Consider the following 22,339-nt stretch of genomic DNA (forward strand, 5'->3'; position numbering starts at 1 on the left):
TAGATGAGATAAAAGGATCGAGGGTGTACCTAAGAACCCTAATTCTAAATTCCTAGTGTGAATTAAGTCTCCTCTCACTAATACTTTTATATATCGTTTTTTAAGATAATCCATTGCACATGTATGAAAGTGCTCAAACTAAGCCCAATAATGCGAAGGAAAATGAGAAAATTACATGCATATCCTATAAAATTAGTTATTTAAGTCCATACATACCCTTTGAAGTTTTTTATAATTTACATTTGCGACCTACCATTAATATTTGGATATCATATGTACCATTCAGAAAATTCACCTTTCTATTTATTTTTTTGTATATGTATATAGAAAACTATTGTGTTTAATTTACGTAATACTCCTATGTGAAAGGTTTTTTTTTTTATCTTTTTCCAATTCACAATCAATTTATAGAAGAAAATTTCAAATTAAAGTCAAAATTCCAAAGAAACAATATGCAGATTGATTTTATGATGGTATAAATGTAAATAGCAAGTTTTGTAGGTTATATATATATATTTATGTAAAAATCAAGTAACCATGCCATCAATGAAAGAGACATTTTTTTAGTAGTTCTATGCAAGTGTCTTTATTTATTTTTCCTTGGTCAATTATCTATCAGATTGTCCAGGGGTTTCCTAATCCAGACAGAGGAGACAATGGCCATTTGCACCAAATCATGACATTATTCTACAAATATTTTCTCCCACATATTAATTGCATATTGTCAATGTCATAACATATGTATAATGTCACATATGTAATGCTCCAGATATGCAAAAAGATTCGCCAAGTTGACGAGTTAGAATTTTAATTTATCATCTGAACATGATGCAAATGTGAAAAATTTTAATCCCAAACGCAAATTTTGGGGGATGGGGCTAACTAATCCTATCCTAAATGGACTAGCCCGGATTAGCTCATTTAGGGTGGGATAGCTAACCCCACCCTACCCCAAGAATAGGGGTGGGATTAAAGTTAATCCCACCCCTATTTAATTTTTAATATAATTTTAAAATTTTAATTTTAAATTATAAATTTTTAAAATTTATAATATGTAATCTTAAAATTAATAGTATTTTTTTTAAAATTTAAATTTAAATTATTTAAATTTTAAATTTGACATTATATATTTAAAAATTTTAAAGTATTTAATTTGTAATCTTAAAATTAATATTTATATTTTTAAAATTTAAATTTAAATTATTTAAATTTTAAATTTGACATTATATATTTAAAAATTTTAAAGTATTTAATTTGTAATCTTAAAATTAATATTTATATTTTTAAAATTTAAATTTAAATTTTAAATTTTAAATTTTAATTTCAAATTTTAAAATTTAAAAACTAAAATTTAAATATAAAAATTAGGATAAAATTATTATTTTCTATTTATAACAACCCGCTATCCTTCTTATTCCACCTACTCCAACCAAACACTATTTTACTTATATCTGGACTAAACCTAATTCTTAACCAAACACAAAATTACTCTAACTCGACCTTAACTCTGAACTTAACCCTATTTCTGAAATAACTAGTTTTTACTTAACCCCGAACCAAACGGAGCCTTGAGTATCATCAGCAAGTTCTCACCTTACAAAAGCTGACTCACGAAATACATATATACTAGGGTACCATAGAATTATTCAACTTATACTGGTCATAGATCATTAACACATCTTTGAAATCTCACATGAGATGGAGAGTCACAAATAGGATATTTAGATGAGATCCTTTGACTTTCTTGGAGTTTGGAGTAATTCTGGCCAATTAGGAGCTATTCTTGCAGGGATTTGAATTCTAAAGCACTTTCATAGATAATCTTATTAATTAAAGAATTGCTTTAGTCAAAAGAAATCGCCTAAATCCTGTTTTCAAAGATCCTTGTGGACTATGTGACATCTGTTAACTTATATAAATTTTTAATATTTTTTATCACGTGGCAAGTTGTCCTTCGCCCTTACCATCATTTGACCATTTTCATTTCCTTCATCAAACTTTTAATTAATACATCTAAACGTTATCATTACTAAACTATCAATGACAAGTTGTCCTTCACCGCATTTGACCCTTTCCTTTTAAACTTTCAATTAATATACTTAATTAATACATCTAAACTATTATCAAACTTTCAATGACAAATTGTTCTTCACCCTATTTGACCATTCCCTTTTTCTTCATGAAACTTTCAATTAATATATTTAATTAATAAATCTAAACGTTTTTAGTACCAAACTTTTCCTCCACCAAATTTTTCATATTCAATTAATTCATTAATTCTCTTTTCCTCATCTTTTTTCATACATTGTTGCCTTCCTCCCTCTCTCACTAATGTGCGCTCATGTCCCCCCTCCGTCACAGTCGAAAGAATTGTCATCATTTTCACTATCATTGTCGTCGGAGAAGGCATCGTCGGTTCCATATATCGATCCCTGCTACTAATAGTGAGGGACCTTTTGTGACTGTATCAAGTGAGGAACACAAAAAAATATTTGATGTTATATATCTTATTATAAATTACTCCTATAATTTTTATCTACTGCAAAGCGCGGACTCCTTTACTAGTATATATATTTTTAGTGTTGAATATATAACTATGCATTAAATTGCTCATTTCTAGAAGGTTAAGCTTTAAACACATGGTTGGGTAGCGTGTTAGCCTTTTTTTTCAAAAAACAAAATTTGGCATGGTTGTTTTATTTGAGATCGTACGTAGATTAATTGTTGAAAATTCTTTGATTAAGAAAAAAAATATATATATCTTCTGACTTTTAACTTAAAAGGATACTATTAGGACTTTCCAGACCAATCCATCTTAGATGGATGAGGTATTCGATTAGGATCCGTAGTTCTTAGATTAATCAAATCCGGATTAATACATGATAACGCGGAGTAAAGTATCGTTAAAACCTTCATTAAAATTGCAAATATTCCTAGAGCATGCAACATCTTGAGCTAACATTCCAGTTGACTTTTCACTGTTATGGACGATAATTAAGGAAGGAACTTCAAGTAAATCGATTTGGATCTATAAAGGATCTAACTTTGATCCGATAAGCTTTATTATCTTCTTAATTTATTTCCTTTTCTTTTTGGAAACAAGTGTATGATTGCATGGGCGCGGTGACCCGGTTCAGTTCGCGATGATAGCGGCGATGGCCGGAGCAGCAGCAATAGATACTTATGGTGGGGTGAGCATTATGGTGACACCCTAACACTTTGTTTTGGTTAGTGGATGTTAGGTCGTATCGCATACCAATTACAAACCTATTAAATGACATACGTGAGAATTGAATATGGCCTCTTATAAAGTTTAGAATGTTTATACTTTTTCATATTTTTCAGAAAATCAACTCTGATATCATGTATCGTCCAGAATAATAATATATATACGAGAAAAAAATGTGTTTACTATATTTGCTGCATCAAAAATTGAGCACCAACATACCATCTCTATTTTCAATGAACCCTATTCAAGAAATAACTAAAGCAAGCCTTAGGAAGGATGTCCACACAATAACTACTCCATGAATATCACATGCTTTGATGTTTGGTAATAATCATTTAAATAAAACTCTCATTCTTAGAGTCAGCCTTAGGAAGGATCCCAAAGTCTCCATTGGAAATTTAAACAACAAAATTAAAGAAGAATAGTTCAAATCAAGACCTAAAATCTTACTCTTAGACCTCTCAAATTAATCTTCTAAACAAGCACATGGAAGTAGTCCACCAATTCATGCATGTGTTTTTCCGACTCTTTACCCTTCTTAATTGTCTTTTACTTGCTCTCACAATTTAGGACTCAATTGTTCCACACAAGTAAGAGGTTTGTGTGCCTCCAAGTAGAGCTTCTGTACTTTTCTTTCTTTTTTTGAGAAATAGATATATAGTATGCTATTCGTTTCGTTTATTTTATTTAGAAATAAACTTAACTGGAAATATGAATCAATTAGGATTCAACCTTGAAACCTCGGGTACCAATCACTAAACCCTTTACCACTTACGCTAGATACGGTCGGTGAGCTTCTATAGTTGGTTGGAGATCGAATTTGTGTTAGCATTTTCATTAAAAATCGCTCTACCAGCTTTAGATGTTTTTGAAAATAGAAAGTTTTCTCATTTTAACTTCTCCTCACAGCCAGAAACTGATCATATAACTTTTTGTCGGCTAAATGAGTCTTTTTTCTTATCAAATAGGGAAATCATTTCAGTAGCCGAACCAATTTAATAAACATATAACATGTAATTGTAGGCGACGATGCAATCCAAAATTTGTTCTTATGCTCATGTGAATTGAATCCTAATTAATTCAAAGGAAAATGGGGGAAGTGATAGACTTTGCAAAATATCAACAAAATTTTCTTATTCCTCCTACTTTTCAACCCAATGACTTTGAACCCTAACATCCATGAGCCATTTTAGGAAAAATTGTTCCCCTCATTACTAAAAGTCTAATTAATGATATATTATATAAGGTGAGGGGTTTTGACTCTTGCGTTTTGACATCATGAGCCGTTGAAAATGGTCTATACGCGGCGGATATACCCCACGTGTCCGCCACTAGTAGGGCACGAGTTATTAGACATCATCTCTTTGGACTTTGACCATTTGTCATCAAGGCATCAACATCATGGCCAAACTTTGCAAAATTGAATTGGTAATGTGTGATCCTCTTTTTTTTTTTTTTCTTTCTCCTCCTCCATTAGTCTTTGACCGAAATAGCCTGTTTTGTCCAATTTCAGCTTCTGCTTCAAGCTGCAGCTGTTTCTAATAAAGCAATTCGTATACAAAACAGTTTGGAGCTCCCGATTTAGTTTTCTGTTTCGTGTAGTTAGTTTCAAACTTAAAAAAATATGGTCGGAAATTACCACGAGAAAATAAAAACAATGCGATGCAACTGGTCCAACCTAAAAGATCACTCTGCGATTATTATTATCGAGTTAAATTGTCAGATTTATTGATCTAATAGGTTATTGGCATCTGGTACGCAATCTTTCAATCGAGAGAACCGCCGACGAACATCGAACACGAATGCGACCTGCGGGATTTTGATTATTTTTCCAACTAGTAATTAAGTCCGATTCAGACCCAACCCAAGTCTTATTGGACCAGCTAGCTTTGGTGGGAATCTAATAAGAAAGGGATATGCTGGCCAGTGAGTGAACACAACACTCAAAGGTGGCGCTAACCGCACTGTGTTATTATCATTACTGTACACCCCTCTCACACTGTTCACTTTACAAATTCCACTCCACCTTTGTCCTTATTTGCACAAGTGCGTGCTTTTGGAAATGGAGCACTTTGTTTCTGGAGCTTGTGGGGGAAACTAAAAGGGGAAAAAGGAAGAGTGTAGGATTGTGATGGAGGAAAAATACAGACCATACGAACTCATTGTATACAAGTTTGTAACAGATAAGGCGTGTTGTTGTTTTCGGTGGCGAAAACGGTGGTGGTGGGTTCCACTACCAATCTCATTTGACTGATCTTGAATCGTATTCTTTTTTCTTTTTCTTTTTTTTCTCTCTGAAAACTGTAACCAGTAGACCTCGTCGTGTGACACCACCAATTTTATTGGGCTGATAATGAATGGGCTTCGATCGTGTTGGATCGGGCCAACATGGATTTCAGTGTCCATCGGGCACTATATCAACTCGTATGATTATTTCTTCGGACAAGGAAATGAAAGAGCATGACCATACCATAGGATTGCCCCGTGCGTTGAATAATTGTACATGATAGTTTGCCCGAAGTTCATTTGGACGAATCCGGCCCGATATCTTAGGTTCGTAATCGGATTGAATATCGGATGATTCCGGATTCGAATCCAACTAATCGACAGGTCCGAACCATCTTATTAACCCGGCTCAACCCAACCGGATCGTTTTCCTGTTTGCGCCGCGGCGCCTTCCAACTCGGATTCGAACCGGAAATTCGATCATGGTGTTTCCCGCCGAACCCCACCTCGAGCATCCCGCGCCCAGTCGCGGGAGAGCCGCGGAGCAACGGTGCCTCGCCCTCCTCCGCCGCGTCTCCTCCCTCTCCTCCCTCCTCCAAACCCTAACCTTTCTCCTCAAATCCGGGCTCCAATCCAACCCCCTCGTCCTCACCTCCTTCGCCGTGTCCCTCGTCCTCTCCTCCCCCGCACCCCACCTCCTCGACACCTTCCTCTTCAACACCCTCATCCGCTCCCTCCCCCCGCCCCTCGCCCTGCGCTCCTTCTCCCTCCTCCTCCGCCGCCGCCTCCTCCCCAACCGCTTCACCTTCCCCTTCCTCCTCAAGGCGTGCGCCTCCCTGCCCCCCGGACCCACCGCCCAGGCCCACGCCTCCGCCCTCAAGTTCGGCTTCGCCGCCGACTCCTTCGTCGAGAACACCCTCATCCACGCGTACTCCGCCTCCTCCTCCGACCTCGCGTCCGCGCGCAAGGTGTTCGACAGAACCCCCCAGACGAGCCCCGTGACGTGGAGCGCCATGATCGGCGCCTGCGTCCGGGGCGGCCGCTCCGGCGACGCCCTCGCCCTCTTCCGGCGCATGCAGGAGCGCGGGGTCCGCCCCGACGACGTGGCCGTCATCAGCGTGCTCTCCGCGTGCTCCGACCTCGGCGCGCTCGAGCTCGCGCGGTGGCTCCGCCGCTACGTGGAGCGGTCCCGCATCCCCAAGTCGCCGGCGCTGTGCAACGCGCTGATCGACGCCCTGGCGAAGTGCGGCGACGCGGGCGCGGCGCGCGCGGTGTTCGACGAGATGCCGCGGCGCACGGTGGTGTCGTACACCGCCGTGATCGACGGGCTGGCGATGCAGGGGCGCGGGCGCGAGGCGGTGGGGGTGTTCGAGGGGATGGTGCGGGCGGGCGTGGCCCCGGACGACGTGGCGTTCATCGGGGTGCTGACGGCGTGCAGCCACAGCGGGCTGGTGGAGGAGGGGCTCCGGTGGTTCGGGGTGATGCGGGAGCGGTTCGGCATGGAGCCGAGGATGGAGCACTACGGGTGCGTGGTGGACATGCTGGGGCGGGCGGGGCAGGTGGAGCGGGCGGAGCGGTTCGCGCGGGCGATGCCGGTGGAGGCGAACGCGGTGGTGTGGCGGAGCCTGGCGGCGGCGTGCCGCGTGCACGGGCGCCCGGACGTCGGGGAGCGGATAGGCCGGCGGCTGATCGCGGAGGAGCCGGCGCGCGACTCGCACTACGTGATGCTGTCGAACGTGTACGCGGCGACGCGGCGGTGGGAGGAGAAGGGGCGGGTGCGCAGGCTGATGGGGCGGAGAGGGGTGCGGAAGGAGCCCGGCTGCAGCGCGGTGGAGATCGACGGCGAGGTCTTCGAGTTCGCGGCCGGGGGAGGAGGGGGATCGGGATCGGAGGCGGAGGCGGAGGTGTACGCGATGGTGGAGGAGATGATGAGGGAGGCGAGGAGGGAGGGGTACGAGGCGGTGGAGGCGGAGGTGCTGGCGGACGTGGAGGAGGGGGATGGGGAGGCGGGGGCGCTGCGCTGGCACAGCGAGAAGATCGCGGTGGCGTTCGCGCTGCTGCGGTCGCCGCGCGGGGCCGCCGTGCGGGTGGCGAAGAACCTGCGGGTGTGCGCCGACTGCCACCTCGCGATCAAGCTGGTCGCCAAGGCCTACGCGCGGGAGATTGTGCTCAGGGATCGGAGCCGCTTCCACTGCTTCAAGGATGGCATTTGCTCCTGCGGGGATTTTTGGTGATTATTACAATTTTTCTTTTTCTTTTTGAATTTTCTCTGCCCTTCTGAATTTTGCTGTCCATTATTTTGTATCTGTGATTCTGTATCCATCATATTATCATTTATTATTTTTGAAAAGTTTTATTCCTCATGAAGGAAACAGTTATAGGTGGGTCGTATCCGAATAAGGGCCCATTTTGAATGAACAGATAACTTAAGTTGTACATTCCTTCAATTTACGTAAATAAAAAATATATAAGATTTAGCAGATGAATTTAGTCGATGAGAAGTACTTTTAAATATGTATAATAAATATCATATTTGACTTTCTACTTTCAAGCCGTTTATTTTTAAAATAAAAAGCATTCAACTTCTTAAACGAACATACTATTCTACTAAATCATAACACGAAACCGTTTTAAAAAACAAAAATTAAATTACTAATTATTAGTCCTACAAACCCCTGCCCAACAACATTTCTTTTCTAAGAAATAGCGAAAGCGAATCAAGAGAGATAATCAGCAACCAACCTATGGTAGGTAATCTGCAATGAGATAAACAAGAACATCATCCTGAGTTGGCACATTCCTATAGAGTACAACTTTTCAGTCCGGTATGCAATTAGAAAAATTGAGCTTCTTCAACCGAAAAAGAAGAAGAAAATCTTGGAAATATAAAAGGATTGTTGGTTTAAAGAAATAGCAAGTAACGAACTGGCTCTGTAAAAATGATTCCAATTGTGCCGACGCTTAAGTGCTTTAACTCTCTCTCTGGCTGAAGACTAACAAACACTAAGTTAGGTGTGAATTTTCCATATTCCAAGCCCATAGCCGACTCGAATCAGAATAAGCTCGAATAGCATGTGCGCGATGCTCGTCAGGCGCACTTTTGACCCGGGTATCTCAGACCAGTTGACCGAGATCTCGAGCATTGGGATCCTGAGTTTCTTGCACAAGTACACAAGCTCAACGTCGAAACACCACCTAGCATTAAAAGTAATGTGTCATCAAAATAACTTCACATTTGGCTTCTGCAGAACATGTTATACATCTTTGCACTTTGCAGTCACAGAAGTAGTAGTTGATAACATTCAAGTATAGTTAAATAACATTTCTGCAATTCACGATTATCATTTGAAGGAAACAAGGTTCATCCAAGTACACCAATTCATTTTCAAGGAGAGTAAAGGAATTTACTGAGATGACAGACATAGCAGATTTACCTCTTCAATCTGATATTTGTGAACAACTTCCGAGCAGCAGCCCTCGTGAACATCTTAAAACCGCACTGTAGGAGGGAACCAAGTCATATGATAAGTAAAAGGAATATTATGGAGATCTCGAAATCAGGCTTACAAAAGAGAACACGAACAACTACATCACAATCATCATTAAACATATTTAGCCATCGTTTATTATAAAAATACCTGTGTGTCTCGAATTCCATGGCCTGCAGTCAGTAAAACTACTAGATGGAAACCCTTCATTAGGAAGTTCCGGTACCATTTCCTCTGAAAAAGGAAATACAAGAAACACATAAGAAAATAATGCCCTAAAAAATAAAATTACATATAACAGCACTATAGGATATCTGGTCTAGCTGGAGCTGCAATAAAAGTGATTTTCAACTAGAGCGGTTTAGAGACACGATAAGAGCTCCTTCACTCGAATAGCCTCAAAAGGTTTTTGATGCAGTAGCAGTAGAAGCTTCAAATTTGAACTTCTGATGTGGGGCCTAGGAGCTCATTTCATCACCCAAACCAAAGCAAACACACTACTTTTGGTGTTGGAAACCGTGACTATTGCTTCTCGGAGTAGATAAGGAGTTCATCAAGCCACACCTAACTGTTTCTAAAAAAAGAAATGATTTAAGGGTTGGAGCAAAAAGGAACAAACTGTAGCAAGAGCCTGCTTCTCCAAATGAGCCCGTGAACCACATGCAGCAATTTCAGTGTCTGAGAGATTTGAACTTGAACTAGTAGTAGTAGAAGCAACTGAGTTGACTTTGTTGACACTTCTAGCCAATTCATGTATCTACAGTAAACAGGTAGATTAAAACCACAGCATCTTAATTGCAATCGCCGCCAGAAAATTTCATATTTCAAGAAATTACAAATTTAAGTTTGGGCCAGACCTGAGATTCAAGCTTTTCTAGGTCGGTCACCTTGGTTGCCCCATCAGCATCGAGCATTAAAAGTAGTTCACCACGTGAGTGGAGCATTCCCTGTTTAGACAATGCTTTCGCAAAATTGGGAAGCATCAATCAGAATTTAATTCAACACAACTTAACAGTTGAAAGATATAAATATACTGAGTTGATTCAAAGGAAAGGTGGAAAGGGAAAGTAATGGAAAAAGAAAAGAGACTAACTTTTCTGATAGCTTCTCCTTTTCCATGGTTTCTGCGAAGTAGAAGAACCCTCACATTATCGATCTTGTACTTCCTCACATAGTCAAATGCTACTTTTGCTGTACGATCAGTACTTCCATCATCAACTATCAACACCTATAAAGAATATAAAATCCAGAAGAGATCTCAACATTCTTCAAGAGATTAGAAAAGCATACTACCATGCCATAAGGAAAAGTATGATTTATTAATTCAGCAAGTTATCCATGCAAGCATATACTCAAAACCTAACCCTAGCTTGCCTGATCCAGGTCATATAGATACAGAGTCAATGGAGATGCACCAAGAATCAGCCCTACTCCCACCCATACATCCGTGCATATTTATATTGCAAACTATCTTGCTAAGGACAATATTTTATAAATAGCATTCTCAACACTGAAATCAAACAATTAATACTAAACTTTGAAACAGGGTCTTAACTTATTGACTATAAAGAATGTAAAAGAATGTAACAAACCACTCAAAGTATATTTAGCCTTTACTATGTAGTATTAGATTAAATAAAAAGCGACCATTGCTTTCCTCTCTTGCCTAAGGGGACACGTAAATGCTGCTTCCATCCCAACAAAAAGGAAAAAAGGGGAGAAAATAAAGCAGTCTAGGTGCAAAACAAGACTAATTCACAGGAACAATATATCTTCTTCTTTGTGCAATAGTGAATGTCTGATTGACTTTACATGCGATCATATGCAGAGACCAAATTCAACTTGAGTTTAGACATAGATATCAGTCTCATTGTTGTTCAATGAGTTGAATATACTTGAGTTTCTGAGTTTCCTATGTACCTCATAAGTAAAGGACTTTTCTGTTGCTGAACGTTGTTGTAGATAACTGCAAAAAAGGGAGAAAGATGTTTATAAGTAGCAAACTTCAAGCCCCACGTTATCAACCCCCACCCCCCACACCCCCACTCTTTCCCCCTTTTCTCCTCTTTTCTCCTTTTCTCTATATATATATATATATATATATATATATATATATATATATATATATATATATATATATTACCTATTTATTATACAAAGCTATGGTAGAACAAAGGGAAAATACTAACAGCAGTCAATGGCTTAAAGAAAACATGCAGTAGAAAATTCATCTATCAGACTTACCTCAGTGTTTCATCAAGAGTTCCAGGAAGCCTATGCTCCTCATTATATGCAGGAATAATCAATGAGATGTACTTTTCAGCAGGATCAAAAATTGAAGGGCAAGGGACCTGGCAAATGTAATTTAGATATTATTAGTGCTAAAATAAGCTAAAAAATTGCTTGAAAATTGTTATATCATGTATAAAGCATGGTCTCAAAAGCTGCGAGGGGTTAACAGAGAAATGAAGTCCTGCCTTATACTTGCTAGTTGCTATTATGTACGTGTGCTTAAATCAGAGGTACATCAAGATTCGGTATCAAGTAAGCAGCATGAGAGAGAGAAAGATAAGGTTCTTGTTCTGTTGTAAAAATATTTGACCAAATATGCACAGATATCTACTATAATTAGAACAAATAACAATAAGTAGTTATGCTTCTGGAAAAACAAAAAGAAGGGAAGATGTCATTCAACTGCTTTATTTATATTCTGCCATTAGAGTCAGATTTTTTTTTTCCCCGCTCAACATTCTAACTAGATTTCAGAGCACAAATCGTTGTCATTTTAGTTTCTTCTCGTTTCAGTATCCCCTAAACATAAAATGAAGAAAAGCATTAAGGGGCGCACAGTGTGCACAAAGCTCTTGCCGTGCAAGCTCCACGGATTGCAAGGCTTACATAACTTTATTTTGAATGCCCAAGAGATAATTTCCATAACATGAATCCGCCAAAAAAACATGGGTCTACCATTGAACAATATGGATCTACTTTGTACACCAAGTGACGCTATTATGACTTATGAGTAAAACCTACATGATGAAATTTTCCCAAGAAGCAGGAGAACTACTATCCATTCTCCTAGTAGCACTTCTCAGCACGGCACTTCATCACGCAGGACTACATACACCCTACAACAGGGCCAAACAGGCTCGTAAACAAACATACAATTTAGTCGCACCGGTTCAGTTACCAGAAAAAAAAAAAAAAAGGGGAAAGACGCCATTAAATCATTTTATCTCTTCTAACCTAAAAATTCTAAGTAATTCATCAAGTATCAAATTTTGCATCACATAGAATACTCACCACTCCTTGTAATCAAAGCATGAGCAACCAATCGATTCCATCAAACTTTTCAAGACAAAATTTAACAAATTTCCAAAACAAATGCGCATCGATGACATTCTCACCTTCTTCAATGAGTTGGGATCCTCGAAGAACGCATCTGAAACAGCGTCTCTCTCCAACCTGAATCAAAATCCGAAACAAATCATACATATTTCGATTCCCACGCTCCAAGGAGAGGTAAAATCCGATCAAGACCTCGCGATCGGGATGGGAAATGAGAGAGGGGGGAACTTACGAGTGCTTGCATCCGATCTTCCTCACGTACTCGAGCAGGAAAGCGGAAACGCCGAGCACCATGACCACAACCTGCGAATGGGAAGAGAGCAATAAAGAATGAGCAGCGAGAGAGAGAGAGAGAGGGGGGGATTAGGGTTTAGGGGAGAGGGGGGAGGAGACGAACGAGAGAGAAGAGGAGGAGGGAGAGGGAGAGGGAGAAGGGGAGGAGGTGGTGGTGGTGGTGGTGAGTCGCGGGCGAGGCCATCGTCGTCGTCGTCGTCGTCGCCGCCCCGCTCCGCGCCGATGAGCCCAACTTATACTTGGTCTACGGATGAGCCATCAACATATTACGTACTACTACGGTTAGCCTAGTCCTTAACAAATCTACCCCGGCCCGGCCCGGCCCATTACGCTCGGCCCTTTTACCCGCTTTCTTAATTTTTTAAAAATAAACCGAGTTAGAAATATAGAGCAGATTCTGAACTTGAAATTTTGGGCATCTGATATAATTTTTGATCTACATAATTAAAGAGTTTAGAGAAAAAATCACATGGTCTTTGCAAAATATTATTTGATTTGCGGGAAATGGCTCTCCAAAATTTATATATATTTTTTTATATTTATAACAAGCATATTTTGCTTTTGAAACTTCGCTATTTTTCAGTATGATGTATCAGTGTATGAGATATGCGTATACATCCAGCGCATGTAACAATTTGTCATTCTCAAGAATGTCTATGAGATCAAAGTTTGATTTTTAATGAAGTGAGATGCCATTTCAGGTCTAATATTATTTATCATTATATTTGGTTTACAGCAGTGTCTCTAAAATAGGAGTATTGTTGTAATTAACAGCAAATTGAACTTTCCAAGACTAACTCATCTGAAACAAAAAAATTTCACTTAACGCAAACATTAGGATTCAAATTCCAAATTAAAAGGAAAACAAGATTGTTGTAATCAGCAGCAAATTGAACTTTCCAAGACTAACTCACCTGAAACAAATACTTCCACTCGCGCAAACATTAAGATTCGATTTCTAAACTGAAACGAAAACACGAATATCCAAACAAAACAGTTCCAAGAACAGCTAAAGCAAAAAGTACACGCTCGCTCCTAAACTGTCCAAATCAGTATTCAGCAGTCCTGCAACTACAAAGAAAATCCTGGACCCACAAAAACGACAGAAAGGAAAAACGTTTCAAACGAGTGCCATGCACTCCAAAGAAGAACCAAGAACTAGGACGTATTTGCATTCACAGGCCCAGAGATTGTACCCAAAAAAGGAAAAAGAAAGCAGGGGGTTCAATGCACCGCACATCTTCATCTTCATAACAAGGCCCAGCTATTCTCCTCTCGTATCTCTGCTTCTTCCTCAGGGGTGAAATCGTTCTCAATATTAAAGAGCTTTCGTATCTCTTCTACGCTCTTCCCCCGAATCATGCTCGCAATCTTCTGGCAACATGAGTCCAACAAGTCCTCGACCACCATAAAATTCGCCACCTGAAATTTACACAGAATTAGAATTATCATTCAATTGCTAGTATACATGTAATATATATACATATATATATGAACTAGTATATATAACGTATTTGCATTTACAGCGCACAGATCACTTACAGTAAATTTAGTTTGTTTCAAATTTACCAAATGAGATATACAATTACACGAATCAATCAGGAGATCTCATTAATCTTTCTAGCAATGCTACTTGTAGACTAGTCTTATAATTATTTATTCTTATTTTTTTCAATCCTAAAGAATCAAAAGAATTGATTCAAAATTTTGATTTCTTGCAAGTGCAAACAAATTTTCTGAGAGTAGGAAACAATAACTATTAAGCTTTAAACCATAGTGACTAAAAGGGAGAACAAACTCTTACGGTCGAGATATCGTAGAGCGTGTTCACAGGGACGTTCAGGAAGCTGTGGTCCCAGCGCTCGAGATCCAGCTTCGCGGCGGCCAGGTCGCTCTCTGTTCGGTCGCCGGCGGCCTCGAATTCGGCGTGCTTCGTGCAGTATTCGAAGACCTTTTCAAGGATTTCAGCGGTGGCTAGTGGGATCGGGATGGCGGGGTCGTCTCCGGTGAGCTCCATGACGTTCTTTATCAACGTCGCCCGGGTCGCCACCGTCTCCGGCACCTCCATTAGTTTGTCGTCGCAGCTCCTGATCTTAACCAGCCTCTCCATTCTTTCTTTTTCTCTCTCTCTCTCTCTCTCTCTGTTTACTATCGTTGTGTATGTGATCTGGTACGCTCATGGTGTTGTATTTAACTATTTATAGGCATTAGTCCTCGTTGGATTAGGATTGAAACGGTATTAGGATAAGGAATTCTATTAGAATTTTTTTTTCTCCTTCTTTTTTTAAGGAAAAAACAGTTTTAGAAAGGATTATGCTCTGAAGATTGGATTGGCGGTTGCTACCAACTAATAAACCGGTAGTGTTAACAACTAACTTGAATAAAAGATATTCATCATAAAAGAAAACAACTGAAAAAAAAAGAAAAAAAAGAAAAAAAGGAAAACAACTGAAGTTTAGATTGTAACTGAACGAACGGCCGCAATTGCACGGTGCATCTAACGATCTGTTGCTATCGGATAAGTATTTGAGACATAATTGGCTGCAATTTGATCAAAATCTCATAACTGTTAATTTTTTTTAGACCACCACTAAATATTGATCAAAATTATCACTACTATCGAATTAAATTCTAAATTTAAGATATTAATAACAATTTAGTATTAGATGTGGTGTATGAGATGTGCAATGCATCAAAAATCGGGAAAAAATTATGTAGAGTAGATCAGTGAAGAGCATGTAATTTTTGTTGGTCAAAACGGTCAAACGTCGTACTGCGGCCAACCTCAGAATAAGGAGCGAATGCCATGCCCTTTTTATCCTCGTTTCTAATTTTGGGGGAGAATAAAATTAGCGTGAGCTAATAATAATCGTGCGGGATAAATGGGAATGGATAGCTATTCTCACCTCTACGTCGTCGTCGTCGACCTCCTCCTCCTCCTCCTCCAATGGAGCCTCCTCCAATGGCGACCAAAACCGTAGCTCTCCTTGTCGTCGTCGTCATCGTCGTCGTCTCGGAGGCGCCGGGACAGGGAAAGGCCCTCTCGATCGGCGTTAACTACGGCACGCTCGGCGACAACCTCCCCCCTCCGGCGCAGGTCGCGGCGTTCCTCCGCGACCGAACCATAATCGACCGCGTCAAGCTCTTCGACTCGAACCCCGACCTCGTCCGCGCCTTCGCCCTCACCGGGATCTCCGTCACCGTCACCGTCCCCAACGGCCTCATCCCCTCCCTCGCCGATCGCCGCGGCGGCGCCGCCGCCGCGTGGGTGGCGGCCAACGTCGCCCCCTTCTACCCCGCGACGAACATCACCCTCGTCTCCGTGGGCAACGAGATCCTGGCCACGGGCGACCGCGCCCTCGTCGCGGGCCTCGTCCCCGCCATGCGCCGCCTCTCCGCCGCCCTCTCAGCCGCGGGCCTCCGCCGCGTCCGCGTCTCCACCCCGCACTACCTCGGCATCCTCGCCGTCTCCTGGCCCCCCTCCGCCGCGCGGTTCCGCGGCGGCTACGAGCGCCGCGTCTTCGCCCCGATGCTGCAGCTCCTCCGCGAGACCCGCTCCCCCTTCGTCGTCAACCCCTACCCCTACTTCGGCTACAACCCCGAAACCCTAAATTACGCCCTCTTCAGGCCCAACCCCGGGATGCGCGATCCCTTCACGGGGATCACCTACACCAACATGTTCGACGCGCAACTGGACGCGGTGTACTCGGCGATGAATCGGCTCGGCTACGGCGACGTGGCGATCGCGGTGGGCGAGACGGGCTGGCCCACCGCCGCGGAGCCGGGCCAGATCGGGGTCAGCGCCGCGGAGGCGGCGTCGTACAACCGCAACCTGATACGCAAGGTGAACTCGGCGACGGGCACGCCCCTCATGCCGAATCGCACCTTCGAGGCCTACCTCTTCGCGCTGTTTAACGAGAACCTCAAGCCCGGGCCCATTGCGGAGCGGAATTTCGGGTTGTTTCGCCCCGATTTCACGCCCGTTTACGATATCGGAATTTTAAAAAATAATCCGGTAAGTAATAATTAATATTTCAAAATTCGCGCCAGCAGCAGCAGTACTAGTAGTAGTAGTAATAATAAATAAAAATAAAAATACTAGTACTAATAATTTGTGCGGTGCAACTGCAGAGTGGTAGGAGGCCGAGGAGGGGGAGAAGGAAGTGGTGCGTGGCGAAGGAGGGGGCGAGCGAGGCGGCGCTGCAGGCGAACATAAACTACGCGTGCAGCAACGGGTTGGTGGACTGCCGGCCGATTCAGGAGGGCGGGGCGTGCTTCCTCCCAAACACATTGCAGGCGCACGCCTCCTACGCCATGAACGCCTTCTTCCGGGCCAGCGGCCACCGCCGTTTTCACTGCGACTTTGCCGGGACCGGCCTCATCACCGCCGCCAACCCCAGTATGTCGCCTCTAAAGTTTCACCTAATTAAAATTGCTCGAATTTGAATAAACAAAAAGTTAGAGATATATATAAATTTGAAAATGAAAGTTAGGTACCTCTTTCAAATGCCCTGTAGTTGATGGGGTCTATTAGCGTATTTACTTACTGTTTTTTTTTCTTTTTCTCTTCTTTTTGATGGCTAATTACAGTAGCTTTACTTTGGGATTACAGGTTACGGAAATTGCCAGTTCAGATAGCGAGGAGTAATGTCATATGGACATCACTTTGCACCCAAAATTAAGGCTATAATGGGTTAGCCTCGCTAATGTTGCTGTTAGCTGGTGATTCAACTTATTCAGACTTGACTAGATATTTAAAGTTGAATTTGATTTCTGACTTATTAACTGCACTGGGACAATTTTGTGGGGCTCAGCTCAAAATGGTCGCGATCTCAAATTTGGATACATTCTTGGAGTGTGTAACTTAACTTCGTTAAGCTTTGTTAATCTATTGAGCTGCCCCTTTTTCTTTTTTTTTTTGTGGGCATGAAATGTAGCTTATTATTGAAATCTTTTTTTGCTGTACGAAGTTTCTCTTTGATTTCTTTCCTTGTTACAGAGAACATGTCTACACATGGCATTTCTACTTAGCATATCACACATGTAATGCAAATATTTAATTTCCAAATAACAAAATTTATTCGCTGGTACGAATTGAATTAGCAGATGGGGATACATTGATAAATGTATATTCCATCAAGTACAAGATTCAATTTTCGATCGTTTCTAAAGCAAGTGGCAAAGAATTTAGTGGTTGGTTTTCTAAATAAAATAAATGAAACAGATAACGTGCTACCTATCTCTCTAAAAAAAAAAATTCTTACATATAGAGAGATAAGTGTTAGAACAAAATTCAGTTTTGAACGGAAATGGCTCAAATTTAACAATAATAATAAATATAAAGAATGGACAATGAGAGTCTAGTGCGGTCACAATTCATATCGTGGACATAATTCCATTCATAATTTTTTTTTTTTTTTTATGTATGTGAAATTGAGATGCATTTCGCTTTATATAATATCGCGTGCACACCAAAAGGAAAAAAAAAAAAACTGTGGGGGCACTGCACCCGAGAATCTCAATTCAAAACCTCCATTTTCCATGCATGAAAGCGTTAAGAGAGATAAAAAATTGTGGTTCTTATATGACGTGGCAGACCTGGTCCAGTCATTAACATCCTCTATCTAAAGTATAAAAAACCTAATTCAAAAACCTCCTCTGCTTCGAACCACGATCGGAGCAATGCCTCACAACCCCTTCTTCAGCGTCGTCGCCCTCCTCATCAAAACCCTAACCCTCCCAAACCCTAACCTCATCTCCCAACTCCTCCTCCCCCTCCCCCTCCGCTACTCCCCCGTCACCGCGCTCAACTCCCTCCTCCGCCAGCTCCTCCGCTGCGGCCGCTTCCCACAAGCCCTCGCCCTCTTCTCCGCCGCCCTCGAAGCCAAAACCTCCCCTCTCGACTGCTTCAGCTTCTCCATCATGATCCACGGCTTCTGCTTCTCGGGCCAGCTCCGCGGCGCCCTCGATCTCCTAACCCTGTTCGAGAGCCGCGGCGGCCCCCCCAATGTGGTCATGTACACGACTTTGATCGACGGGTGCTGTAAAAATGGCGACTTGGAAGAAGCCGAGAGGCTGTTTAAGCGAATTGGGGAGGTAGGTTTGGTCCCAAATGAGCTCACCTACACTGTGATGATCAATGGGTACTTCCGACATGGCTTGCAGAGACATGGGTTCGATCTCTACAACGAGATGAGGGGTAAAGGGGTTTTACCCAATCTCTACACTTACAATTCATTGATAGCCGAGTGTTGCAGATGTAGAGATTTAGATCGCGCATTTAAGTTGTTTGATGAAATGCGTGAGAGCGGAGTTTCGCATAATGTAGTAACTTATAACACTTTACTTGGTGGTCTATGTAGAGAAAAGAGAACTACGGATGCTCTCAAGTTGTTCGATAAAATGACAAAGGAGGGAATAAGGCCAAATTTGATTACATTCAATCTTCTTATTGATGGGTACGGCAAAGAAGGGAATATGTCGAAAGCTATGTCTACACTTGACTACATGAAAGTAAGTGGGTTTTTGCCTAATATTGTTACTTATAATATGCTCATTAATGGGTTTTCTCAAGCTGGAGATTTAGTAGGTACTGCTAATATCTATAGAGAAATGAAGGAAAGGGATTTATCTCCTACTAAAGTAACATATACTATTCTTATTGATGCTTTTGCCCGAGGGAACGATATGAAAAGAGCGTTTGATGTGTATTATGCAATGGAGAGGGCCGGTAAAGAGGTGGATGTGTACACCTACGGCGTGCTAATGCGAGGATTGTGTGAAGAAGGCAATTTGAAGGATGCATGGAAATTATTCGAGTCAATGAGTGAGAAGAAACAGAAGCCCAGCAATGTGATTTATGATACAATGATTTATGGGCATTGCAAAGAAGGTAGCTCATACAGGGCTTTGAGGTTGGTTAAGGAGATGAGAGATAATGGTTTGGTTCCTAATGTTGCTAGCTATGGTTTAACAATTCGTCTTCTTGTTAAGGATGGGAAGTTGTGCGAGGCAGAAGCTCTTCTGAATGAGATGGTATTGTTTGGTCTACCGGTAAGTGATTCGATCTGCAGAGCACTATATGATGCTAAAATGAGGAGCCATAGTAATTCATAAGGCTGCTTATGAAAAGATCGAGATGCTGGTTATTGGGTTTCCTGACCCAGTCGATTGCGGCCCTATTAGACCCAACCCACAATTAAGGAGCAGGAACCCTTACATTTGTATCTATTGGAAAGTGAGGAAAGTAGTCCTCTTCCTTAATGGTTGATGAAAAGGTCTTTGATCAAATCGTCCTCAAGCCACATAGAGAGAGATAACTAAGGCAATTTTTTGATTCGTAATCGGTGAAGCAAGATATTCGACTAAATATTTTCACCATGGCTTATGTGTTAGTGATCCCTATTGTATTTAATCCCGAGTTTCCAATATGAGGGTGATAGAGATGCGGAGTTTATTGGATTTTAGAATGTGGAGGAGCAAAAGAGTACCTGTCACATGCTTATTAAAATGAAATTCTGGTTGCAGTGGTGGCCGAAGAAATTTAAGCTGCGAGTTTCCTGACAAGGGAAGAGTTTGCAAGAGTACACACCATCATAGTTGACAAGTCTCGTGCTTTGGATGTTAGAATCAACTGCAGAGCCTAGATCTCAAGCAGGCATTTCCCATCATTGGTTAGACAAATCGTCTTCTTTGTTAAATCTTTTTGAAAGCTTATAAACTTTGGATGGAGTGAAGCGAATTCGAAGTTTTAAGTGCTTTGTCGTGAAGAATTGGAGTCTCAGTGCTGATAATAAAGAAGAGGAAGCAACTGTTGTTGTGCTTGTATCTTGTTATGTTCCTGCGACATTGGTTATTATTTGTACAATTACCTGGCCTTAATCAAGGTTGGCCAATTCCTCATATTTCTTGCAGACAATAAAGAGCACAATTTGGAATTTATTTTTGTTTTCAAAGAGCACTTATATAATTAAGAGTCAGAATGTGGAGATATGTACTGCTTGAATATTGGCAATGATACTCAAGTCCGTTACTCTAGATATCATCTCACACTTTGCATGGCTTCTAGAATGGCTTCTTTACTTCAAGATAATGTTGTTTGGCGCCTGGTAAAATAAAATATCTCTTTGAATTTGTTTTAGTGAGAAGTTGAAACTTGCTCATGGGCACTTTCTAAGTATAAGTTCATGCTCATACTGCAGTGGAATTTTAACTAGAAAGTTGCATAACCGACTGTCCCTAGAGCAAGTGGCAAAGGATTTGGTGATTGATACCTAAGATCCAAGTTCGAATTCTAATTGATTCACATTTCCAGCTAAGTTTATTTCTAAATAAAATAAACAAAGCAGGCAGTGTGCTACCTATCTCTCTAAATAAAAAAAAAAAAAAAAAAAAAAAAAAAAAAAAAAAAAAAAAAAAAAAAAAAAAAACTAGAAAGTTGCATGATTGGATTTTCGTTTTCTCCGAAAGCTGCACTCATATAGCGATCCTCCATAAGCACTTTTTATAGGAGTTGGACAGTGGTGGCTTTGGTGTGTTTGAATATGTCATGCACCTCAGTTAATATTTTGATACAAATATTTAAAAAAAATCAAAATATGATCCTATAGATATACATCTACATCGTTCAAAGGACTCATATACGGATAATCGTAAATTTTTTCATGAGCATTATACCTGGACTTTAATTAGTTCAAAGTTAACTCTATGGAGAGAGACACCGTTTCATTCTAAGAAAAAAAAAGAGTGTGGAAAATTTACAATTTGGTTAGTACGTGGGCCCTTTCAAATATTATAGAAAATGGGAACGCAACCAATAATTTAAATTTTCATTTCAAAAGCTCTACTCAATAAGATTTTATTGTTACGGTGCATAGTGCACCGGGTACACACAATAATTTCTCCAAGTAAAATCTTTTCTTTGTTTCAATTAAATCTCGATTAAGTCGATGGTCCCGAGCATCTCGCGATCTTTTTAACCACGTTTCATTTAAATCCGCGAATCCGACCCTAGATTCGGATCCAACGGCTCACGTGGACGCGCGAATAATCAACGGTTCTTAACGGGCCATTGACCCCTGTGGACCAGACGGGGCGATGAGTGCCGTTTGAAGTTCAAACTTCGTCCGCCCAATCGTAACGCGCCACGTCAGCGAACCGTTACCCTCCCTTTCCCGAGCGAACCCTAACGTCTCCGTTTATGCGCCGTCACTCGTCCGTTTCGTTCCGTTGCTTGCCCCGTACTATCCCGGTTTCATGACTTGGTCCCTAAGCTACCGTTTTGTTCGGGGTTAAGAAAAAACTAGTTATTTCAAAAATAGGATTAAGTTTAGGGTTAAGGCTGGATTAGAGTATTTTTGTGTTTGGTTGGAGATTGGAGTTAGTCCAGAATAGTGAAAAATAATATTTGATTGGAGTAGGTGGGATGAGAAGAATAATGGGGTATTATAAATAGAAAATAGTATTTGGTTGGGATTTGGTAGGGTTAGGTGGGGTTAGCTAATCCGGGATAACCTATTTGAGGTGTGGTTAGCTGACCTCACCCATTTTTAGAAGTGTTTGGGGATAAAATGGGGGTTAACGGGTTATTCCACCCTTAATCCCCAACCAAACGGAGGCTAAATATTTTGAGTTGAGAAATAATCACTTTACTAACCGTCCCTAGAGCAAGTGGTAAAGGGCTTGATGGTTGGTACTCGAGACCTAAGTTCGAATCCTAGTTGATTCACATTTCCAGCTAAGTTTATTTCTAAAT

The 22,339-nt window shown here is 41.2% G+C and overlaps 5 protein-coding genes across 7 annotated transcripts; 3 read left to right on the top strand and 2 right to left on the bottom strand.

Moving 5' to 3' along the window:
- Positions 5,923-8,080, top strand: LOC109718723 (pentatricopeptide repeat-containing protein At4g21065-like). Its single transcript, XM_020245109.1, has one exon. The coding sequence runs from the start codon at positions 5,938-5,940 to the stop codon at positions 7,687-7,689; it is 1,752 nt and encodes a 583-aa protein (XP_020100698.1). The 5' UTR covers positions 5,923-5,937; the 3' UTR covers positions 7,690-8,080.
- On the bottom strand, positions 8,201-12,837 carry LOC109718724 (dolichyl-phosphate beta-glucosyltransferase). Its single transcript, XM_020245110.1, has 11 exons — positions 12,689-12,837; positions 12,524-12,594; positions 12,351-12,408; positions 11,188-11,294; positions 10,864-10,909; positions 10,037-10,171; positions 9,801-9,890; positions 9,563-9,700; positions 9,094-9,177; positions 8,890-8,954; positions 8,201-8,650 (listed from the first exon to the last, which is right to left on the bottom strand). Exons 1-11 carry the CDS (start codon positions 12,767-12,769, stop codon positions 8,464-8,466), a joined length of 1,062 nt encoding a protein of 353 aa, XP_020100699.1. The 5' UTR covers positions 12,770-12,837; the 3' UTR covers positions 8,201-8,463.
- On the bottom strand, positions 13,567-15,158 carry LOC109718079 (SKP1-like protein 1B). Its single transcript, XM_020244095.1, has 2 exons — positions 14,390-15,158; positions 13,567-14,007 (listed from the first exon to the last, which is right to left on the bottom strand). The coding sequence occupies exons 1-2, from the start codon at positions 14,693-14,695 to the stop codon at positions 13,834-13,836; spliced, it is 480 nt and encodes a 159-aa protein (XP_020099684.1). The 5' UTR covers positions 14,696-15,158; the 3' UTR covers positions 13,567-13,833.
- Positions 15,502-17,517, top strand: LOC109718078 (glucan endo-1,3-beta-glucosidase-like). The gene is made up of 3 exons (XM_020244094.1): positions 15,502-16,600; positions 16,717-16,984; positions 17,198-17,517. The coding sequence occupies exons 1-3, from the start codon at positions 15,533-15,535 to the stop codon at positions 17,221-17,223; spliced, it is 1,362 nt and encodes a 453-aa protein (XP_020099683.1). The 5' UTR covers positions 15,502-15,532; the 3' UTR covers positions 17,224-17,517.
- Positions 18,261-20,622, top strand: LOC109718970 (pentatricopeptide repeat-containing protein At4g11690-like). Of its 3 annotated transcripts, XM_020245484.1 has the most exons (3): positions 18,261-19,499; positions 19,579-19,638; positions 20,113-20,622. In XM_020245484.1, exons 1-2 carry the CDS (start codon positions 18,268-18,270, stop codon positions 19,610-19,612), a joined length of 1,266 nt encoding a protein of 421 aa, XP_020101073.1. In that variant the 5' UTR covers positions 18,261-18,267; the 3' UTR covers positions 19,613-19,638; positions 20,113-20,622. The 3 variants fall into 3 exon arrangements, with proteins under 3 accessions (XP_020101073.1, XP_020101071.1, XP_020101072.1); XM_020245482.1 differs by having other exon boundaries at positions 18,261-19,638; XM_020245483.1 differs by having other exon boundaries at positions 19,579-20,622.

This window comes from Ananas comosus, linkage group 12, assembly GCF_001540865.1.
Source record: "Ananas comosus cultivar F153 linkage group 12, ASM154086v1, whole genome shotgun sequence".
Taxonomy (NCBI): domain Eukaryota; kingdom Viridiplantae; phylum Streptophyta; class Magnoliopsida; order Poales; family Bromeliaceae; genus Ananas; species Ananas comosus.